We start from the raw sequence: 18575 nt of genomic DNA, 5'->3' as shown, positions 1-18575 counted from the left end.
GCTATGTACACCTATGGACATGTGATCGTAACGTCTTCGTTTCTGGAATACGCTGGCTCTCTCTTAACTAAACCTCTAGACTTTTCCATCGTGCTATATAACCCGGGCTCCACCCCTCACAAGTCAGTCTTGCATTCTTACGGAGTGGTGGAGCATCGAAGACCTGTGTGCCGTCTTGTTTCTGGCCAATACCATTTTGGACTAATTACATCTGACAGCTTGGTGAGCAGGAACACTTATAATGTTATTTGGAGTTTAGATTTTTCCTTGGCCTCTCTGGCCTCTTGCGTACTCTTTCCTTCTGCCAGCTTGTGTCAGTGTTAAAGTTTAATAATGCAAATTTCATTCCTTTTTATCTTAACTTTCTTGCGAACAATACTATGGACAAGAGAATATTAATTAAATCACCTATATTGCCTGCTTGCGACGTTTACTGCTAATTCAGCACTTGTATTTCTCAAGAACATTACCTACCCGACGAAGAATCTCTTCCCTCTAGTCTTCATCCTTATTCCCTTTCCCTCCCCTTTCCTCACATTTCTCTTGTATCTGTACACTTCTTTTTTTTTTGAATTCTTTCACAATTTCTATAAACTTTTGTAATTGTATCTGTCTCATGCCTAAATTAATATTCAATTATAGATGTACTTCAATTTTCTGACATTGTAAATGTGGCATACTTTTGCTTGCTTTCAAAGCTTTTCGAAATATTTTTATTGTTCATCTATTCTTATTGGTGTTTCTAATCTTATCAAAAGATACTTATATATTCTCATGTTGATCATTAAAAATATTTATTTATTTTGTTAATATTTTGGTTCTCTCTTACCGGGCGAGTTGGCCGTGCGTGTAGAGGCGCGCGGCTGTGAGCTTGCATCCGGGAGATAGTAGGTTCGAATCCCACTATCGGCAGCCCTGAAGATGGTTTTCCGTGGTTTCCCATTTTCACACCAGGCAAATGCTGGGGCTGTACCTTAATTAAGGCCACGGCCGCTTCCTTCCAACTCCTAGGCCTTTCCTACCCCATCGTCGCCATAAGACCTATCTGTGTCGGTGCGACGTAAAGCCCGTAGCGTATATCGGTTCTCTCTTACCCCTTTTTATTCCTCTAGGGCTCATTACCTTTCTCTCTGCGCATTTGTTTACCACCCCACCAATTCACTACGTACGTTGCTCTTCTATTACTAGTTTAAAATACCCCTGAATGACACTGTCCAGTCTAATTTATGCACTGTGATCACTATTCGGCAACAATGGGCAGTCTTCACTTCCATTAACTTGCGACGGTACATTTTCCTGTACAGATTAGAAAGCTATCAGTCTAACATGACTAGGGACAGAAGGGTAGGAGGGAGTTATTCAAGGTTTGCATTGCTTGTGGGGTTTCACTTGGAGTTGCCGAGCTCTGGTTTTGATCCACGGACCTCTGGTGCTATAGGCCCAGCACACTCTCACTGTGCCAATGTGGCGGGCTGAAGAAGACTCTCATCGATATATAATTAAAGGAGGTATAAACGGATGTCACAAGTAACGTAATGGAAGCAAGACAAAGGAAGGCAACGCAGTGGAAGCGTCATTACCAAAAGATGCTGGCCAATGAGAGGGTAAACATGGATGGTACAAAAGGATAATAATAATAATAATAATAATATATAAGTATGAATAGGGAAGAAGATAAAGGACCTAAAAGGATAAACAAGAATGTCAACATCAGGTGAACAAATAGATGTATTCAGACACAAAGTAAGATAAGTTACCAAAAGCCAAGGATCAGACAAACAGAATATCACAACTCATATCTCAGTAGATTACAGAAGAATTATCACAAAGATTCATCAGTTTAACAGTCCACAAATTGAAAATATGGCAATTTTACTGTAATGAGATATAAACAGTGTTGAAGTACCAAAGGTTCAAATGTACTAACGGAAGAATGTTCATTTCCACATTAATTCAAGCAGGATTCCAAGATTAAAGGAATGAGAGATCCACTCGCTCTTATATCAATAATCCGATTGAGTATGAACACTTGATAGCAAGTAAACTCAATGACTATGAAATGTACATATATTAAGTTTACAATACCTCATGGTGCAATCGTAAAGTCCCACGCTGGTGTAGAAAGGTCTATGACATAAGCAGAAATTTATTCCAGCATAAAATAAAGATCTCCCCCCATCCTCTCTCTCTTTCTCTCTCTCCAACAGTCGAAGTATGTTTCAAATTAGCAGGCTGATCAAGCCAGTTTATATTGGCAAGTTGGAGAGAGGAGGGGCAAAGGGAAAGTATGACACACTTGCAGTTGCACACGCAGAGAACATGCTGGAAGTATGAAGTCAGATGGTGATGACACAATCTTTTTTTTTTGCTAGGGGCTTTACGTCGCACCGACACAGATAGGTCTTATGGCGACGATGGGATAGGAAAGGCCTAGGAGTTGGAAGGAAGCGGCCGTGGCCTTAATTAAGGTACAGCCCCAGCATTTGCCTGGTGTGAAAATGGGAAACCACGGAAAACCATCTTCAGGGCTGCCGATAGTGGGATTCGAACCTACTATCTCCCGGATGCAAGCTCACAGCCGCGCGCCTCTACGCGCACGGCCAACTCGCCCGGTATGATGACACAATCTGGGACTGGGCACAGTATTTTATTGAACATGTAACACAATATTGTGGGAAAACTGCAATGCTGACGCCTATATGTTATACATCAAACGATAGATCTCCATCTCAGGATTACTAGAAATTTTTTTTTCAGTAATTCCTTTATTTGGATAAAATAGTCATTTATTCAAATAATGCTATGCTTATGTCGTTGCAGTTACCTATATGCACCTGCAGATGGCTGTATGAAAGTTGTCTCCGCAGACCATTCTATGCCAGCCCGATAAAGGGTTCGCGAAAGTTGTCTATGAAGTTCTATGTTAGTCCAAAAGATGGCTCTGTGAAATCATGTTATCATCAGAATGTATGTTATTGCTCCATGTTTGTTCTAATAAGCAAGAAACAGAAAGGAATCCATCTCAGGATATTCTATATTTTAAAAAGTCCCTTATTTGACTCAAATAATAATTTATTCGCAAATTACATTGCTGTGGGTGTTTCATTTAACCTATTCTGCTACAGTGGCGGTACAACCGTCAAGAGTTCCACATTCATTAACATGCAATGACGGGTACAACCATCACAGTGTCCTCTAGTCGGAAATACATCTGTCTGACACTGATTTCTTTCGAATGTGATGTTGTACTTTAGAATTACGTTCCTACATAGTGCTAGCATGTTTATATGCCAATGTTATTATCCGAAGGCCATTTTGTCAAAGTATATTTTTCTTCTAATTTGGTCATCTTGTTCATGAAATGAATGCTACTGAGCAAGATGTGTAAACATCGTGAGGAGGAAGAGACGAGTATTCTGCAATTTCTTCTCGAGAGTGATGAAGATAACTCAGAATTATCTGATAGTTTTATTCTTTTTTTATTTTTTTATTTTTTGCTATTGGCTTTACGTCGCACCGACGCAGACAGGTCTTATGGCAACGATGGGACAGGAAAGGCCTAGGAGTGGGAAGGAAGCGGCCGTGGCCTTAATTAAGGTACAGCCCCAGCATTTTCCTGGTGTGAAAATGGGAAATCACGGAAAACCATCTTCAGGGCTGCCGACAGTGGGGTTCGAACCCACTATCTCCCGAATACTGGATACTGGCCACACCTGAGTGACTACAGCTATCGAGCTCGGTGAAAGTTTTATTTAGCAGTGATAGTGCATCTGAGAGTTGTGACTCCACTCATGAAAACGATAGTGGGGATGAAGGTAACTCTGTACATAACCTCACCAAATCTAACAACTGGAACTGGAATTTCACCAGTAATGTTCCGAAAGGCAATGCAGGTATGTAAAAGGGTACAAGAAATTGTACTTCTACTTGCTGGATGTGAAAATGTACAATTCTAGCTACATACATGACATGCTGAGCGCGAGGAAAAAGAGAATGAGCTTCTCATCACTGCAGAGCAAATTCTGGAAGATGTCACCGTTCCTGATTACGCCACTAGATGGTGTTCATCTCAGATAGCACACCAGTGAGACTACACGGAAGGCACTGGGGTCATTTTCCTGAGAAGATTGCTCCCACAGCAAGTAAATAAGAACCATCAAGGAGATGTAAAGTCTGATTTGAGCATGGAATCCGGAAGGAATTTTGCTTTGAGTGCAACAAGTGCAACAAAAGCGAATTTGCCCTCCACGTGGATGGATGTTTCAAGGTGTACCATACCTTAAAAGACTTCAATTAATTGTAGGAAGTTAAACTGTAACCGAAAATGTTGTCAGTTTGATGCACTGTGCTTTTGTAACCATTTTAGCATCTGTAACTTAAAATGTAAAAAAATAATCACATTCCAAGGTACATTTTTCAAGGAAAAAAACTGCATGGCAATGGGTTAACTTCATTAGCCGGTAGATGGCTGTGTGAGTCCGTGAATGTGTGTCCACGTGACCCGCTGATCTTTCAATGGCATGTTTTATCGACGGCCACGGGAAGTGTGCTGTCCATGCACAATGTTGGCCATTTCATTACACACACGTACAGCACCATTGTACCATTAAATAGGTATTCTCTCAGATGCTGGTTTTATTTGAGGTTCCTTCAGTGAATAGAACTAACTTCCCTTGCTTATCTCATGGTCTGCACCTAACAGAAACCTACATATTGATTCTGTTCATCGTTTATAGTGGTCAGGAGCACAATTATATGGTCGCATATTTTCTTCTTCATACCAAATGAACTGCCGTTATTTGGAAAATGAGACTGTAGAGCACGTCGAGGGTTAGCTGTTTTATTCCACAGTGCCATTTGACTATTTCTTTGCAGCAAAAGCGCCAATGCGTTAAATTGGGAATGCAATGATGGAAGGACGCATTATTGATACCTGAATATTATGTGTTTATGTCCTATATGATCTCCATTTTCTTTTCAAGGTTACTCATTCCTTGACTGAATATCATGCTACCTAGCATAAAACCAATTATTAAAAAAAAAAAAAAACCACTCCCTCTCTCTCTCTTTTTTGAAATGTCAAATGAATTTTGTACCTACGAGAGGACGCCCAAGAAGGTGTGCTGTTTTATGAAGCACTGCAGATGTCAGAGCTCGAACTAGGGATTAAGTTAATAATTTCCGCAACAGAAAAAGAAGTCCGTTGGTTTGGAACACTATTCACAATGAAACCACCATTGAATTACGCAAGGAAGGGTTATTAAGGGCCTGTACTACGACTGCCAGATAAACAGCCAGATACGTAGGCTGCAGTTTTGCAAACTAGAAGTTAAATATTTTCTTCCGTACTACCAACGGATTTTAACTGCGGTATTGTAATGCGGAAGATGTAGTAACATTTTTATTGGGTTGGTAATAAGGTTACTGAAAATGTAGTGAAATTTAGCGCTGTGGTATACGTGTTCCCCGGTGTTTTCGTTTGTTTAGCTCTATTCCTTTTGAAATTGTATTAGTAGAATCCAATATCAGACTCTTATTAAGCTATAATGTGGAAGTTCAGGTCAAAAACAGAATTAGGACTGAAATATATACATACGAAGAAATGTTAAAATTAATTAACTGTATAACGAAACTGAAACTGTTATAGAAAATAAAAAGACTGAAAATGTAACCTGGACGCAAAAGTTAAGATTCAGGTTATGTATCTTTTTTGTCTAGTACTATTTACGAGGTTGCGCGTTACGACGAAAGTAAAGTTTATATTCGTAATTAATGCCACTGATGCAGCGTGGGATCATTAATTTTATTATTAATTCAAAAATTGTTTGCTCATTGAATAAGTAGTTATTTTCTTTCTTTTCAATACAACGTGGGAATAGTAACTGGCAAGCATTTATCTCACTTTAGCGTAAATACTTTTGTAGCAAGTTGTTATGAAGCAAAAGAAATATAACCTCCTTAACATCCTCATTCGACGGACGAATCGCCATGAACAACGTTGTATACCTTTACTCCGTATGTGCGTCGCGGATAGATTTGGAATAGAACCCACACTTTTGACACGCATTTTAATGATTAGGAAATGTGAGCTATCACCTCTAGTACCCTACCGACTACCATTTACAAGGTAAAAAAATGTTAGACTATTGGGACTCGAACCCACGAAAAACTGCTTATCAGCAAACTTTGCTGCCCTAACGACCACGGATACCCATGAAGCTTGAGGTTAAGTATATCAGTAGCAACAACTTGCTAGCCTGGGAAATCTTTAAGAATTCTGTGATAGCTGGACGGGAAGCATGACATACTTCATAAATATATACATAAATTACATTGTAACAACTTAATTTCGCACAGCATCATGCAGATGTAGATTCATCTTCATGAGTAGCCATCTTGATTCTTTACGGTAGCGTCCCCGATAACAGCTAAGTCCCAGATAAGAGCGTTAACAGCCTCTCCAACTTCGGCATAGCTATACTCGAGAATATTTTCCCAGATTGCACATAAACGAAAGTCGTAGTACGCGGTTTCAAGCGAACTTCCAGATAAATGTCCAAACTGCCAAATAAATTTATACCGCACTTTTATCTGGCTGTCGTAGTACAGGCCCTAAATGAAATCTGTATGCATTGCCAAGCAAGACATTTTGCTGTGGAAATGGTATGTGAACATTTTAATTCGTATTTCCACAATGGTTTGGTATATTTTCCACAACCTCAAGTAAACGATGTACCTAAAAGGTACGATGCTACTTGATAATGACTTCATGAACCATATAAGGCAGTACCGGTAGCCTCATTCCAGGATTAGGTCCTTACTGTTTTAAGATTCAGGGGATGATTTATAATACATTTCACATTTACTGCCTACTGAAAATTGCCGAGCATTATATGGTGAACTTTATCTGATAGATTCAAGTCCTGCAAACAGAATTTGTCGTGCAAAAAAAATTATAAATTCCTCTTTTAATCCAGACAATTGATACTCTCCAACAGTTTGCTAAATAACCCATACAATACATCAATATCATGATGCTGTCAAAGCAATGAGACAAGAAATAAGTTCACAGCTATTGCTGTGACAGGCCATCAGTTAATATAAATATTCTCTTGAAATCTTTTTATTCTCTTTAACTAAATTTACAATGCTACCAGTATTACATTGATTATTTAAAATGATTTCCTTCGTGTTAGGTGCAATAGATCTTACAGTGCTGTACAAAATACTGTGTGTAGTACAGTACCTATTTGAATGTACATGTACAAACTGGGAAGGTACAACTCAGAAAAATAATAATAATAATAATAATAATAATAATAATAATAATAATAATAATAATAATAATAATAATAATAATAATAATAATAAGACCCAGTGAGGGTGTTTCGAGTTGATACCATATAGGCTCCGTGTGTATAGCAATGTGCTGCTCCGGGTGGAACAGACGAGAATTACTTCGAGACATCTTCATCAACAGCTCACCAAAAGAAGCTGGAATAAGTGTGACGTTTACATGCATTTATTCAATCATTTTACAGTGCTGTCTTCAGATCATTATTTTTTAATGTCACAACGTTCCGGCATAATTATGTGCTTGTTGATGGCTACATTAATATGAGTATATACTCTAATACAGAACTTTCCTTCATGACCTCACGAAATGGATTTGAAAACTTGGTGGATATTAGGAGTAAATTGCAAGACATAATTCGGGACTTATACATTCTAATTAATACAAAATAACTTTATAAAATGTATTTTAACCATTTTAAAAATAAGTTATCAATTACAAACAAATTATTATAGCAATGTTATATTTGAAAACTAAGCTGCAACAGACCATCTTTTTTAAAGCACACACATCAAAACAGATACATTGTATTCTATTACCATAGTCTTAATGATAGAGTAATAATAATAAAAATATTAATAACAATAATATACCGTAATGCACTACAGACAAAGTGTGAAATTTTATAGTATTCCATCACAACCTCACGAATTGGATTTGAGAAGGCAGTAGACAAATATAATTATAAAAATAGGCCTCCATTACACAACATCAATAGCTCACAGAAATACCGCATTTACATACATAGAGGAGTTTTCCTATCCTCGCCCCGAGGTGATGCAACTCTTTTCAAGCACACCCCCAATGAAAATGAGCTGCACGTACCATTTTAACCACATAACAGCCCTCATGTCAATCTTAAATTTCTGGCGGTATTGGGAATCAAGCCCGGACCCCCGACGAAGGCAACCAGTAGCGCTAACCATTATATTACAGAGGTGGACTTGATTGTATTAGAAATACAGACATATAATCATTTATTGGCAACTTTACAGAGATTCTGATTTTTTCTCCTCGTGCAAAAGTTTCGATAGTGTACATGCGGTTTCAAAATCTGGAATTTCAATTGGTACAACATCAAACTGTGCATTTCTTATCAGAAAAAGTTCCTCCAATCTCTTCCCCTTGTTGTATATCTCTTTTGAGATGCGAGGTTGATACCATTCACAGGGTTGATCAGTACGCAAGGTGACATGTTCTGAGTAAACTTTATAAATAACAGCAGAAATATGCTTACATTTCATGGAAACATTCTTTACTTTTTACCAAGGCCTTCCTAACAGCATTAACCTATGCTAACATGATATTGTATTAGATATAACCCAAAGATATTTTTCTGAAGACAGCATTGTTGAATGTGTACATGAACATTAATCTCATTATCACCACAATAATACATAAATTAGTAGGTTGCCTCTATCATGAAATGTAGGGTATCTAGCGAATCAATGATTTTCTCTTATCACATTTGCAGTTATTTGCTCTGTTGCTACTTCCTGTGAACTGTTTTTCATGTAAATTTAATACATGACCACTTTCTGCAAGTTTGGAATTTTTTTTTGCTATTTGCTTCACGTCGCACCGACAAAGATAGGTCTTATGGCAACGATGGGATAGGAAAGGCCTAGGAGTGCGAAGGACGCGGCTGTGGCCTTAATTAAGGTACAGCCCCAGCATTTGCCTGGTGTGAAAATGGGTAACCACAGAAAACCATCTTTAGGGCTGCCAACAGTGGGGTTCGAACCCACTATCTTCTGGATGTGCAAGCTCACAGCTGCGCGACCCTAACCGCACGGCCAACTCGCCCGGTAGTTCGGAATAATTTGGCCGATTGCTGTTGCATAAAACACTCTGAAATCCCACTGTTATTATGTAGTCGGTCATCGCAGCATGCGGTGAGACGACAGCAGATATGTGTGCAGTGATCGCGGGCCCCCTGGACCAACAGCCAGCACGCTAACCATTTAGCCATGAAGCCGGACAACTTGGAATAACAACCTGTCTTTATTAGTATCCTACCAACAAAACTACATATATTTAAACTGAAAAGAAAAGTATAATACTATTACCTACACAACTTACAGTACATAATCTACTGAACAACAGAACTACTCAATGTAAAATTTAAAATTTTTTGACATAACAACTCTACATCTCTAACCCCATAATAGTTGAACTTTCTTATTAGTATATCATGTGGTACAAAATAAAAAGCTTTGCTGAAATATTTCAACAGGGACACCAGCTATCAATTAATACCTGGTTGCCAGCCATTAAGAATTTATGTAGGTAGTTCCCTTTCCGGTCCCTTCACTATTATTTCGTCTCAGTGTTTTCCAAATTCGTACGTTCCTCATTGCCAGATGTTTCATTCCAGGCTTGTGTCTATGCCATACACCTGCCAATGTCATGTGTTACGCAAACACATTATGTGAACCGCTTAGACTGATCGTGATGGTTCGGCCAGCTTCCGCTTCGAACGCTAGCGTTGCCACGTCCTGGGGGCCACCTGGTGGTGAATGAACGTACCATTTTCCACTTCTATTATAACGTTCCATATTTAAAGTGTCATTGTATAAGAAGCCTTTCTCGTGCACAGTCAAGACTTCTTCTGAGGACGCAGGGCACAGTTCCCTGCAAAACATTAAGAATTTCACCTTATTTTCTTGACACAGCATAAGCCCAAAAGCCTATACAGTATCATGTTTTTAAATAATAGTAATATTTGTGTTTACATCCCACTAACTACTTTTTCTTCTTTTTTAACACTTTTCAACATTGTCTGCCGTAGGATATTTCAAATAATGATTATAGACTGCGTCTCTGATTTTCATCTGATCACATATTTCTTGGGGAAGCCACGGGTTTGAAGGCTGCTTTATCCTAAATGTATGTATTGGTGCATGTCTGTTAATGAAAGTCAGAAGAAGTTAGTTAAAATGGTTCACTTTTGCTCCAATGCAGTTTATGTATTGAATGATGTGTTAAGAGCTTCTTCAAAAAATGTTCATTTAAATGTTTAAAATCCCTGTATGTGACTTATTTCGGCTTCAATTTGGGGCACATTAAGGACCATGTTGCATAAACCATGTCACACCGGGAAAGACTGGGAGCAGGCACCTGACCATGGGTTAGGATTTGGTTGGTGTTATTAGCGATTCTTAGATCGAGGAGCATGTGAGAGTTGGCAACATGATGTGTAGAGTTTAGGGGTAGGATTGTCGTATTATTGGACTTAAACATCTCAGTAAATTGTTTTGTTATGGCAGATTACTTTGTCAAGTCAGTATTACAGTCTCCCATTAAAATCATTTACTCATACCTGGGTGTTCAAACTAGAATATGAAACTTATTGTATGTAGTGTTAGGTTCTGTAGGCTTCCTCCAGATTTGTGATGTTATCAGTCTTCGGTGGACAATACACAAAACCAACCAAGTGCTTCAAAGTGTGAACTATGAGCTCAACAAACAAGAATTCAGGGCTATGGGAGAAACCACTACGGGATTTAAATACCACCTTGTGCTTCATGTCATCTTGTATATATATGTCCTGACACCTTCACAGAGCTTACCGCTCCTGTCATTTCTAACTAATGAATAACTATTCATTCTAAAAACACATGAAGGGTTAGAATGATGCAACCATGACTTGGAGAACAATATGCATGCAGATTGAGAATATTTCAGAAAATTATGGGAAATGCAGAAAAATGTTTTTTGTGTTTATATGAGCTATTTGTAAGGAGGTACGGTAAGACAAAAGAATGTCTTGGAGGTGATTAGTGGTACTTAGGGTGGGGGCTGGGATATACAGGTAATATAACCTGCTTGGGACTGTGGGTTGCACAGGCTGAAACTAGAAGCATTTGTTTCCTGGTTGTTTTTTACTGTCAACTTCAAATTTAACTACAGATATAAAAGGAAAAAGCCTCCTTGGCTCAGGGTGCAGTGCATAGTTCTCTCAATACTGGGTTCTGTGGTTCAAATCCTGGCCACTCCATGTAAGATTTGTGGTGGACAAAGCGGAGGCGTGGCAGATTTTTCTCCGGGTACTCCGGTCTTCCCCGTCATCTTTCATTCCAGCAACGCTCTCTAATATCATTTCATTTGTCAGTCATTAATCATTGCCCCAGAGGAGTGTGACAGGCTTCGGTAGCCAGCACAATTCCTATCCTTGCCGCTAGATGGGGGCTTCGTTTATCCCATTCCTGATCCGATCAAATGACTGGAAACAGGCTGTGGATTTTCATATAAAAGGGAAAACTATTCTAGATATAAATTAAGAACTGAAGTTATTTCATGCAAAAACTCACGCGAGCCATCCACGGCTAGCCTTAAAACCCATAATTTATAACTCTCTTGCTATTGCTATAGCTTTCAACAGACAATTTTCACTCATTATCGAACATTCGAAATATCTCTTTTCAGTTACATATTTGTATATTCTGTTTTCAACTTCTGGAAACTTCACTTTTTGTCCATGAAATGCCTGGTGGTTATGGTTTGTTCAAGACAAGTTTTATTTTTCTCCAATCAAATACCATAATTCAACTTCACATTGTACTTTCTTCCCACACTGCAATTAAAAATTTGCTCTGCCTCTTTAATAATGTAGAGCTTTTCTTTAGCCATGAAGTGGAACTAACAACAGCTTTCCTACTACTTAAACTGATGCTATGAAAATGATGCGATATACACGTGACATGCTTGTCACCTGTGGCAGGAACAGAGTTGCCAAAAGGGTGGGTGGAAAAGTACTAATTTCCAGATATCTGAATGTCAGGAGCTCTGTACCAACCTTGAAGTAAATAATACCCTCATCCCTAATTTTTGTTGCCAAATTTTGAAAAATATTATTTGGGGATTATTCGCAATTCTTATCATAGAACAAAGTCTAGAACAGAAACTGGGAATAAGAGTACACACTGAATTCCAAAAATGTGAGTAAAGGGATTGTAAACTTATGCCCCATTTAATATATACTATACAACTGTGTGTTCTTTCTAAAGTAAGAATTGGATTTCAGCATTAGAAAAAGCCCATTGCTATATCAAAGGGTTAGACCATTAATGTTAGCACTGGTGACAATACTATTGTTGAAAATGTCAAGAACTTTCCTAAAGCCGACTACACCTGTGCTTTTCTGGTTCTGAATTCAATGCAACTGCTGTCTGTGCAAAATTTTGTATCATACAGAAGAGTTAACTGCACAGATTTTCTTCCCCTTGGTTACCCCCCTGACCTCTGTCAATGTATTTTATCATCAATATAACCTTGGACAAAGGCACACCTTATACTCCTCCTTGATATGACATTTCCTTTATATAATGTATTGTAATACACATTTGCTTCATTACTCAAAATGCAATGTTAAATATCAACAAGTTCCTTTCAAGAGTTCAAAATCAGGTCATTACCAATCATCTCCTGATACTGGATTTTCTCAACACTTAAACATGGTTCAGCTTCAAAATGGTAAAAGTTTTCTCTCTGCTATCAATGCAGGCCAGCAGGAAGAGCCTTTCATTCTAATTTATTATGCTTCTGCTTGCTGTGCAATGAGTTGGGAACTCACCTAATCTGTCATTGAGGCAACAAGATGATGAGAGTCAATATTTCAGTATTCTCTCACATTTCTCTACCACTCCTAGAGAGCACAAATAACAAATAAGCTAAATATTCTCAATACCTTTCACCAAACCCAAATAAAAAGTATTCCAAAAATGCCTTCCACTCCAGTTACAGCATTCATTTCAAATGCCTCCAAACCCAAACAATGATACCCACCTGATTTAACAGAGTCTGTCAATAGTTTCTCTGCATCAGCTCTGGAAGGCAGGATGTTTAGCTTAGTCAATCAGTAATGCAGGAATCTATTCCTCCTCAATTTCTTTCTCAAATTGTGTCGCTTCTTAGGGGAGGAATAGGAAAAATATAAAACAAAATTTTACATGGCCATGGATCTTATTCATTTTCTTTCATAACCACATGATTTATAAGAGAGGAGAAGGGAGTAATCAGGAAGAAGTTACACCTTTCTCACAGTTAAAAGAGACTATTAGTAAATTTTTTTTTGCTAGTGGCTTTACGTCGCTCCAACACAGATAGGTCTTATGGCGACGATGGGATAGGAAAGGCCTAGGAGTTGAAAGGAAGCAACCGTGGCCTTAATTAAGGTACAGTCCCAGCATTTGCCTGGTGTAAAAATGGGAAACCACGGAAAACCATCTTCAGGGCTGCTGACAGTGGGATTCGAACCCACTCTCTCCCAGATGCAAGCTAACAGCTGCGCGCCCCTGACCGCATGGCCAACTCGCCCGGTATTGGTAAAATTGATCAGTATCCAGTTATGGAAGAAAATATTAAGCTCACTAAATGTCCTAGTCTTAATTTTCAGCTAGTGAGCCATTACTTTACACCACAATGAAAGTATGGTACTCCACACATTTTCTTGGCTATTTATATTAACCTGATTGATAAACAATGCCACATCGACAAGTTCATTCGTACCAATCAAGAAAATTTCATTAGAAGGGAAAGATTTCTGGTAAAATGTTTGAATTACTGTAGTTTCATAAGAAAGTAACTGAACATGGTGCATACACCCCATCACATTTTCTTACTGACTGAGTCATGCTAGTCACTAAAGTAATGCAGATGTTCTGAAAAAATACCTATATATATATATATATATATACACACTACAATACGCTCAGAAAATTGATCTGCAACTGCATTTAATATTAATATATCAGATATTGAAATTAATATACATGTGTCCTGCTATTAATAGACGGTGACTAAACTCACTTTCACCAGTCTCAAAATGTATTAGAACACATTTTACAAAGTATGCATGCAAAGAAAACTATGATCCTTATCAAAATTATTCATACCTCGAAACAAATCTAGTTTAATTCAGCCAGTACTACATACTTCTCAGCTCTTTCCAGTCGTTCTGTACAGTAACTCCAAAAAATGTTACATCACAACAGAATGAATAAATTGTAATAGGTAAGTGATTTAAAAGACAAAGAACCAGACATGGAATGAGTTCTATGTCTTGAGTGATATTACGGCATTGTTACCAGGGAAGAAAACAGCTGAACAAAATTCCATAACAATTATATTTATAGAATTTAACAGCTGTTCATCCAGAAGCATACTGAATATTTATACATGTAGATGGAAAACCATAACTATGAATTATTTCTATGATGTATACAAACACATTAGTCTCTCACATTGCAACAAATTCATCAAACTGCAATTATCTGAGATTGCAAAAATGGTGACTTTCTTCAAGAATGACATGGGTGTTCTTCTGAAAAAGGGTCATATTACTTGAAGAACCAATATAGTCTTTATTAATTGCTAACTCCTCTTTCCATGGAAGTGTAATCAATCATAAAGATCCAAAATCCTCCTCCTATTTGTTTCACCACAAAAAGAAGTAACATGGTCTTCAGTTACATGTATTAAGAACCTGTATTGACTCCAGCACAATAAAAGTGCTAGCATGAATATTCTTTTATTCTTTATAAAACAAATAGAAATTTATATTGAAAATCTGAAATTGTAAAACCATAAAAGTAGCTTGGTAATAGTCAAATGTCACCACCACTTCAATACACTCCCGGGCTAGTTGAAGAGTGCCTGTTAAAGGAAAGTTGTACTGACAGGGAATAGAAATGATAGGTTGGTTAGATAATCAAACTTCAAGCACCGCAACAAAGATATTGTGCATCAACAGCTACGAGGATTTTTACCAGAAGATGTCCATATTCATCCAGCACCCACATATTCTATATAGGTATGCATTTCCACATTGTTACACATCGTTAGAACGTGACCTCAAACAATGGTCAATAGCTGATTCCTATACACAGAACCAAAAGTACATCATAAGCTATATAAGAGGTAAAAAAGTAAAGAAAACTATGAAACACTACTAAAAAAAAATTACACACTAAAAAGTTTCATATTCTACCCAAACTAAATATATTGGAAATATAGAGCAGGGTCTAATTGTAATCATCAGATGCACATAATGCAACAGAAGAAACAATGTAAAAAACAATGTAAAAGAAACACCACGCAAAACAATGTAGCAAAGCAACTATAAAAACTATGGCTTCTAGATTTTACAATAAATAACAAAATTTCAATGGCATAAATACCACATAACAATAAAAATTATTTAAAAAAGAAAACATACAATATGGATCAGACAACTTTTTACAATGTACACATAAAAGTGGTGATACTGTCATTGGCCTAATTCTATAGAGTAATTCTTTATTCCTCCAAATCCTGCTAACAATGTAATAAGTCTGATCCAAGGGAATGATGGGACCTGTCCACATTTCACAGGCCAAGGGCTTGCTGCAAATGACCCAAAAATTGACATTCAATGGCAGAAAGAACAGAGTTAACACATTCACAGCCAATGATAACATGTGTGTCATGACTCTACTTTCACTTAGTGCCAATGATGACACGAATGCATCAACTCCATACCTAATATTAAAGTTCATATTTCTGCCAGTACCTATGTAAACAAATGGAGCTGTTAGCCATGCACTGTTAAGCTGTTGTTCAACATGTGCTCCATCTGGGCATCAGATTGTTAGTTATTATCTGTAGCCATTGGAATTTGGCAATCGTTCCTGCAATGCCAACAGCAAATAGTGAGGTTGCAGGTCCTTCTGAGCAAAAGAAACACCATCCCGTAGGCTCCCAAAATATATAAAATCAGCTAATGGAACACATCTTTCCAGTGAATGTGTGGCTAAGGAGAATGAGCATAAATTGTGGAAGTGGTGCAGACAGTGTCACGAAAAAGGGTGGCACAGACAGAGCATGTTTTACTGCAGCAAGTGTGCAGGACAGACAGACTTGTGCCTTGAGCAATGATAGTGGAATTTTACATTAAACTGAAGTAATTGACTCCAAACAATGTAATCTGCCTGTGTTTGTTGTAGCACACTATTAGGGGCTACTATATTGACTAAGTACGTAGTACAGCAGTTGTTCACACAGCAATAATAAGGATTTTACTACACAGCATTCTTGTGAGAAATGTTCAAAAACACTTATTTATCTGTTGTATAAAAGTTATTAAATACCTACAATTGAATGAAACATTCTTTTCTTCATTCTACTTCATTACCAGTCATGCCAAATATGCTGTGTCAAACTACACTGGAGGTGAAACGCTAAGCAGTGCCACTAATGCACTATGAGCATCATGGCTTCTATGCACAGAAATATTATTAAAATAATTCAACTGAAAATCTAAAATGCATAAGGACACAAATATACCCCGATAAACAAAACAGAAGTATTATGGTACTGTAGTAATGGTTACCAAAACAAGTGTTGGAGGCTAAGATAAAGGAAAGAGGGCAAGAGGGAGGCCCAGAGGAAGATAGATGGACTCTGTCAAGAACAATATAAGAAACCAAAGTGGACTAAGAGAGGGAACTGTAGTGTCTCCACTTACGTTTGTAATAGTTATGGATGAAATTCTAAAGAAAACAAAGGCAAGATAAGGAGGGGATATGAAAATAGTGCTGTCTGCAGATGACAAAGTGATCTGAGGAGTCAACAACACAGTAGTGCAAAACCAACTAGAGGCTTTAAATGACAATATTGAGAAATATGGTATGAAAATCAGTGTGGAGAGGAGCAAAACAGTGGTGATGATGAGAGGAGAAAAAGAAGGAAAAGGAATCATTAGTATCATGAGACAAAATCTTGAAGTTGTTGAATACTGGTTGTTGAATACTTCAAATATTTACGAAGTGAAATAGTGCAAGATGCAAGGTTGGAGAAGGAGATTAGCAGAAGGGTACAAGCGGGAAAAACTTTCTATCAGAATGTAAGGAACTTGGTATGGAACAGAGAAGTTCCTATGAAATGTACTACACCCCTATACTAACATATGCATCAGAGACTAGGATTATGACAGCAAGAACATACATACATATATACATACTGTAACCGTATCGGTAATCTAGACATTTATTTGAAAATTAATGGAAGGAAAAAAGAGATCTTGTTGAGCTTCTTTGTCCGTGTGAAAGAGAGGTTGCTTCTGATTGCGCAACACATCTGACTGGGTGGCGCCGAAGTCAAGGGTGGCACGGCTTGAAAAACCCCCAAAGTGAGAGCGTGAGCCAAGGAAGAACAAGAAAGGGAGATATATTTTGGATAACTCCACACTAAAAACAATGGCCGGATCACAGTGATGCCAAAGTGAGGGTGTGATTTTAGATTGTATATTCCTAGAAAATCTGTATATTCCTAGAAAATCGCCTTAATTATACAAGGGAACAGCAACATGTCAAATATGTGGATATTAGATCCTTACCAAAATTACAAGTGATCATAAGATCTCATTGTGAATAAAATTACGCCGCTAGGGAGGATGTAATCGCCAGTAGAGTGCCTACGCTAGCAGAGGACCCAGACATGGAACGGAAATCCCAGGGGGAGTGTTGACCTTTGATTGTTGATAATGAATAAACTACTGAGTGATTTGGTTTCCGCATTGGATCAAATGATATTGAATCCTAGGCCACACAATCAATCACATCGCCAGTACTGTAGAACCCGTAGAACTCGAGAAATGAAAATTGGAGTGGGGAAAACTTCCTAACTAATCTCCGAATGAGGGTGAAACTAGATAGAGCCTGCCTGTTAGGGGAGAAAGACGACTTGACGAGAGGTATTCAAGGCAGACACACGGTCAGCGAGTGCTCTGACCTAGCCTTTGTTCGGGCGTGGTAAGGCGCAAGTTATCGATACGCGGTAGAAAGGACTATGTGAAGTGTGGAGATAAAGTGACATTATAAAATGTGGTGAAAACTTTGATTAATTGGATGATCTGATCATTATAAAACTATCGTGATAACTATACGTCAGATCAGGCTGTGAGATTGTGTCGTGAGAGCACATAGTGAGAACAAACCATTGTGCAGGTGTGAGAAGCACAAATTATATGGTGCCGTTGTATTAAGGACAAGTTTCGTGGCGAAAATATCGAATGAACTAGATGAGATAGTGTGGAAAGTCACGCAAATGAGTAGAGGATGATACTGACGTTAAAAAAATTACTACTATAAACTAGAATTTAATAGATTGAATCTACGTCAGTGTGTAAAGAAAATCTATTGTCCATGGGAACCGCAGAAATTGTGCTAATGATAATATAATC

General features: G+C 37.9%; 1 protein-coding gene across 3 annotated transcripts in view; it reads right to left on the bottom strand.

Moving 5' to 3' along the window:
- The window catches only part of Blos4 (biogenesis of lysosome-related organelles complex 1 subunit 4), a 147259-nt gene that overhangs the window by 41783 nt on the left and 86901 nt on the right, over positions 1 to 18575 (bottom strand). Inside the window, exon 4 of one of the 3 annotated variants that reach the window (XM_067140488.2) lies at positions 9614 to 9988. The exons of the other annotated variants lie outside the window; for them this stretch is intronic. Coding sequence (XP_066996589.1) covers positions 9923 to 9988 — 66 coding nt within the window. The 3' untranslated portion in view covers positions 9614 to 9922. Of the gene's footprint in view, positions 1 to 9613; positions 9989 to 18575 lie in introns of those variants that run through there. 3 annotated transcript variants of the gene reach the window in all.

This window comes from Anabrus simplex, chromosome 2 (genome assembly GCF_040414725.1).
Source record: "Anabrus simplex isolate iqAnaSimp1 chromosome 2, ASM4041472v1, whole genome shotgun sequence".
Lineage (NCBI taxonomy): Eukaryota > Metazoa > Arthropoda > Insecta > Orthoptera > Tettigoniidae > Anabrus > Anabrus simplex.
The sequence above is the reverse complement of the archived record's forward strand: the minus strand, read 5'-3'. Positions and strand labels throughout refer to the sequence as shown.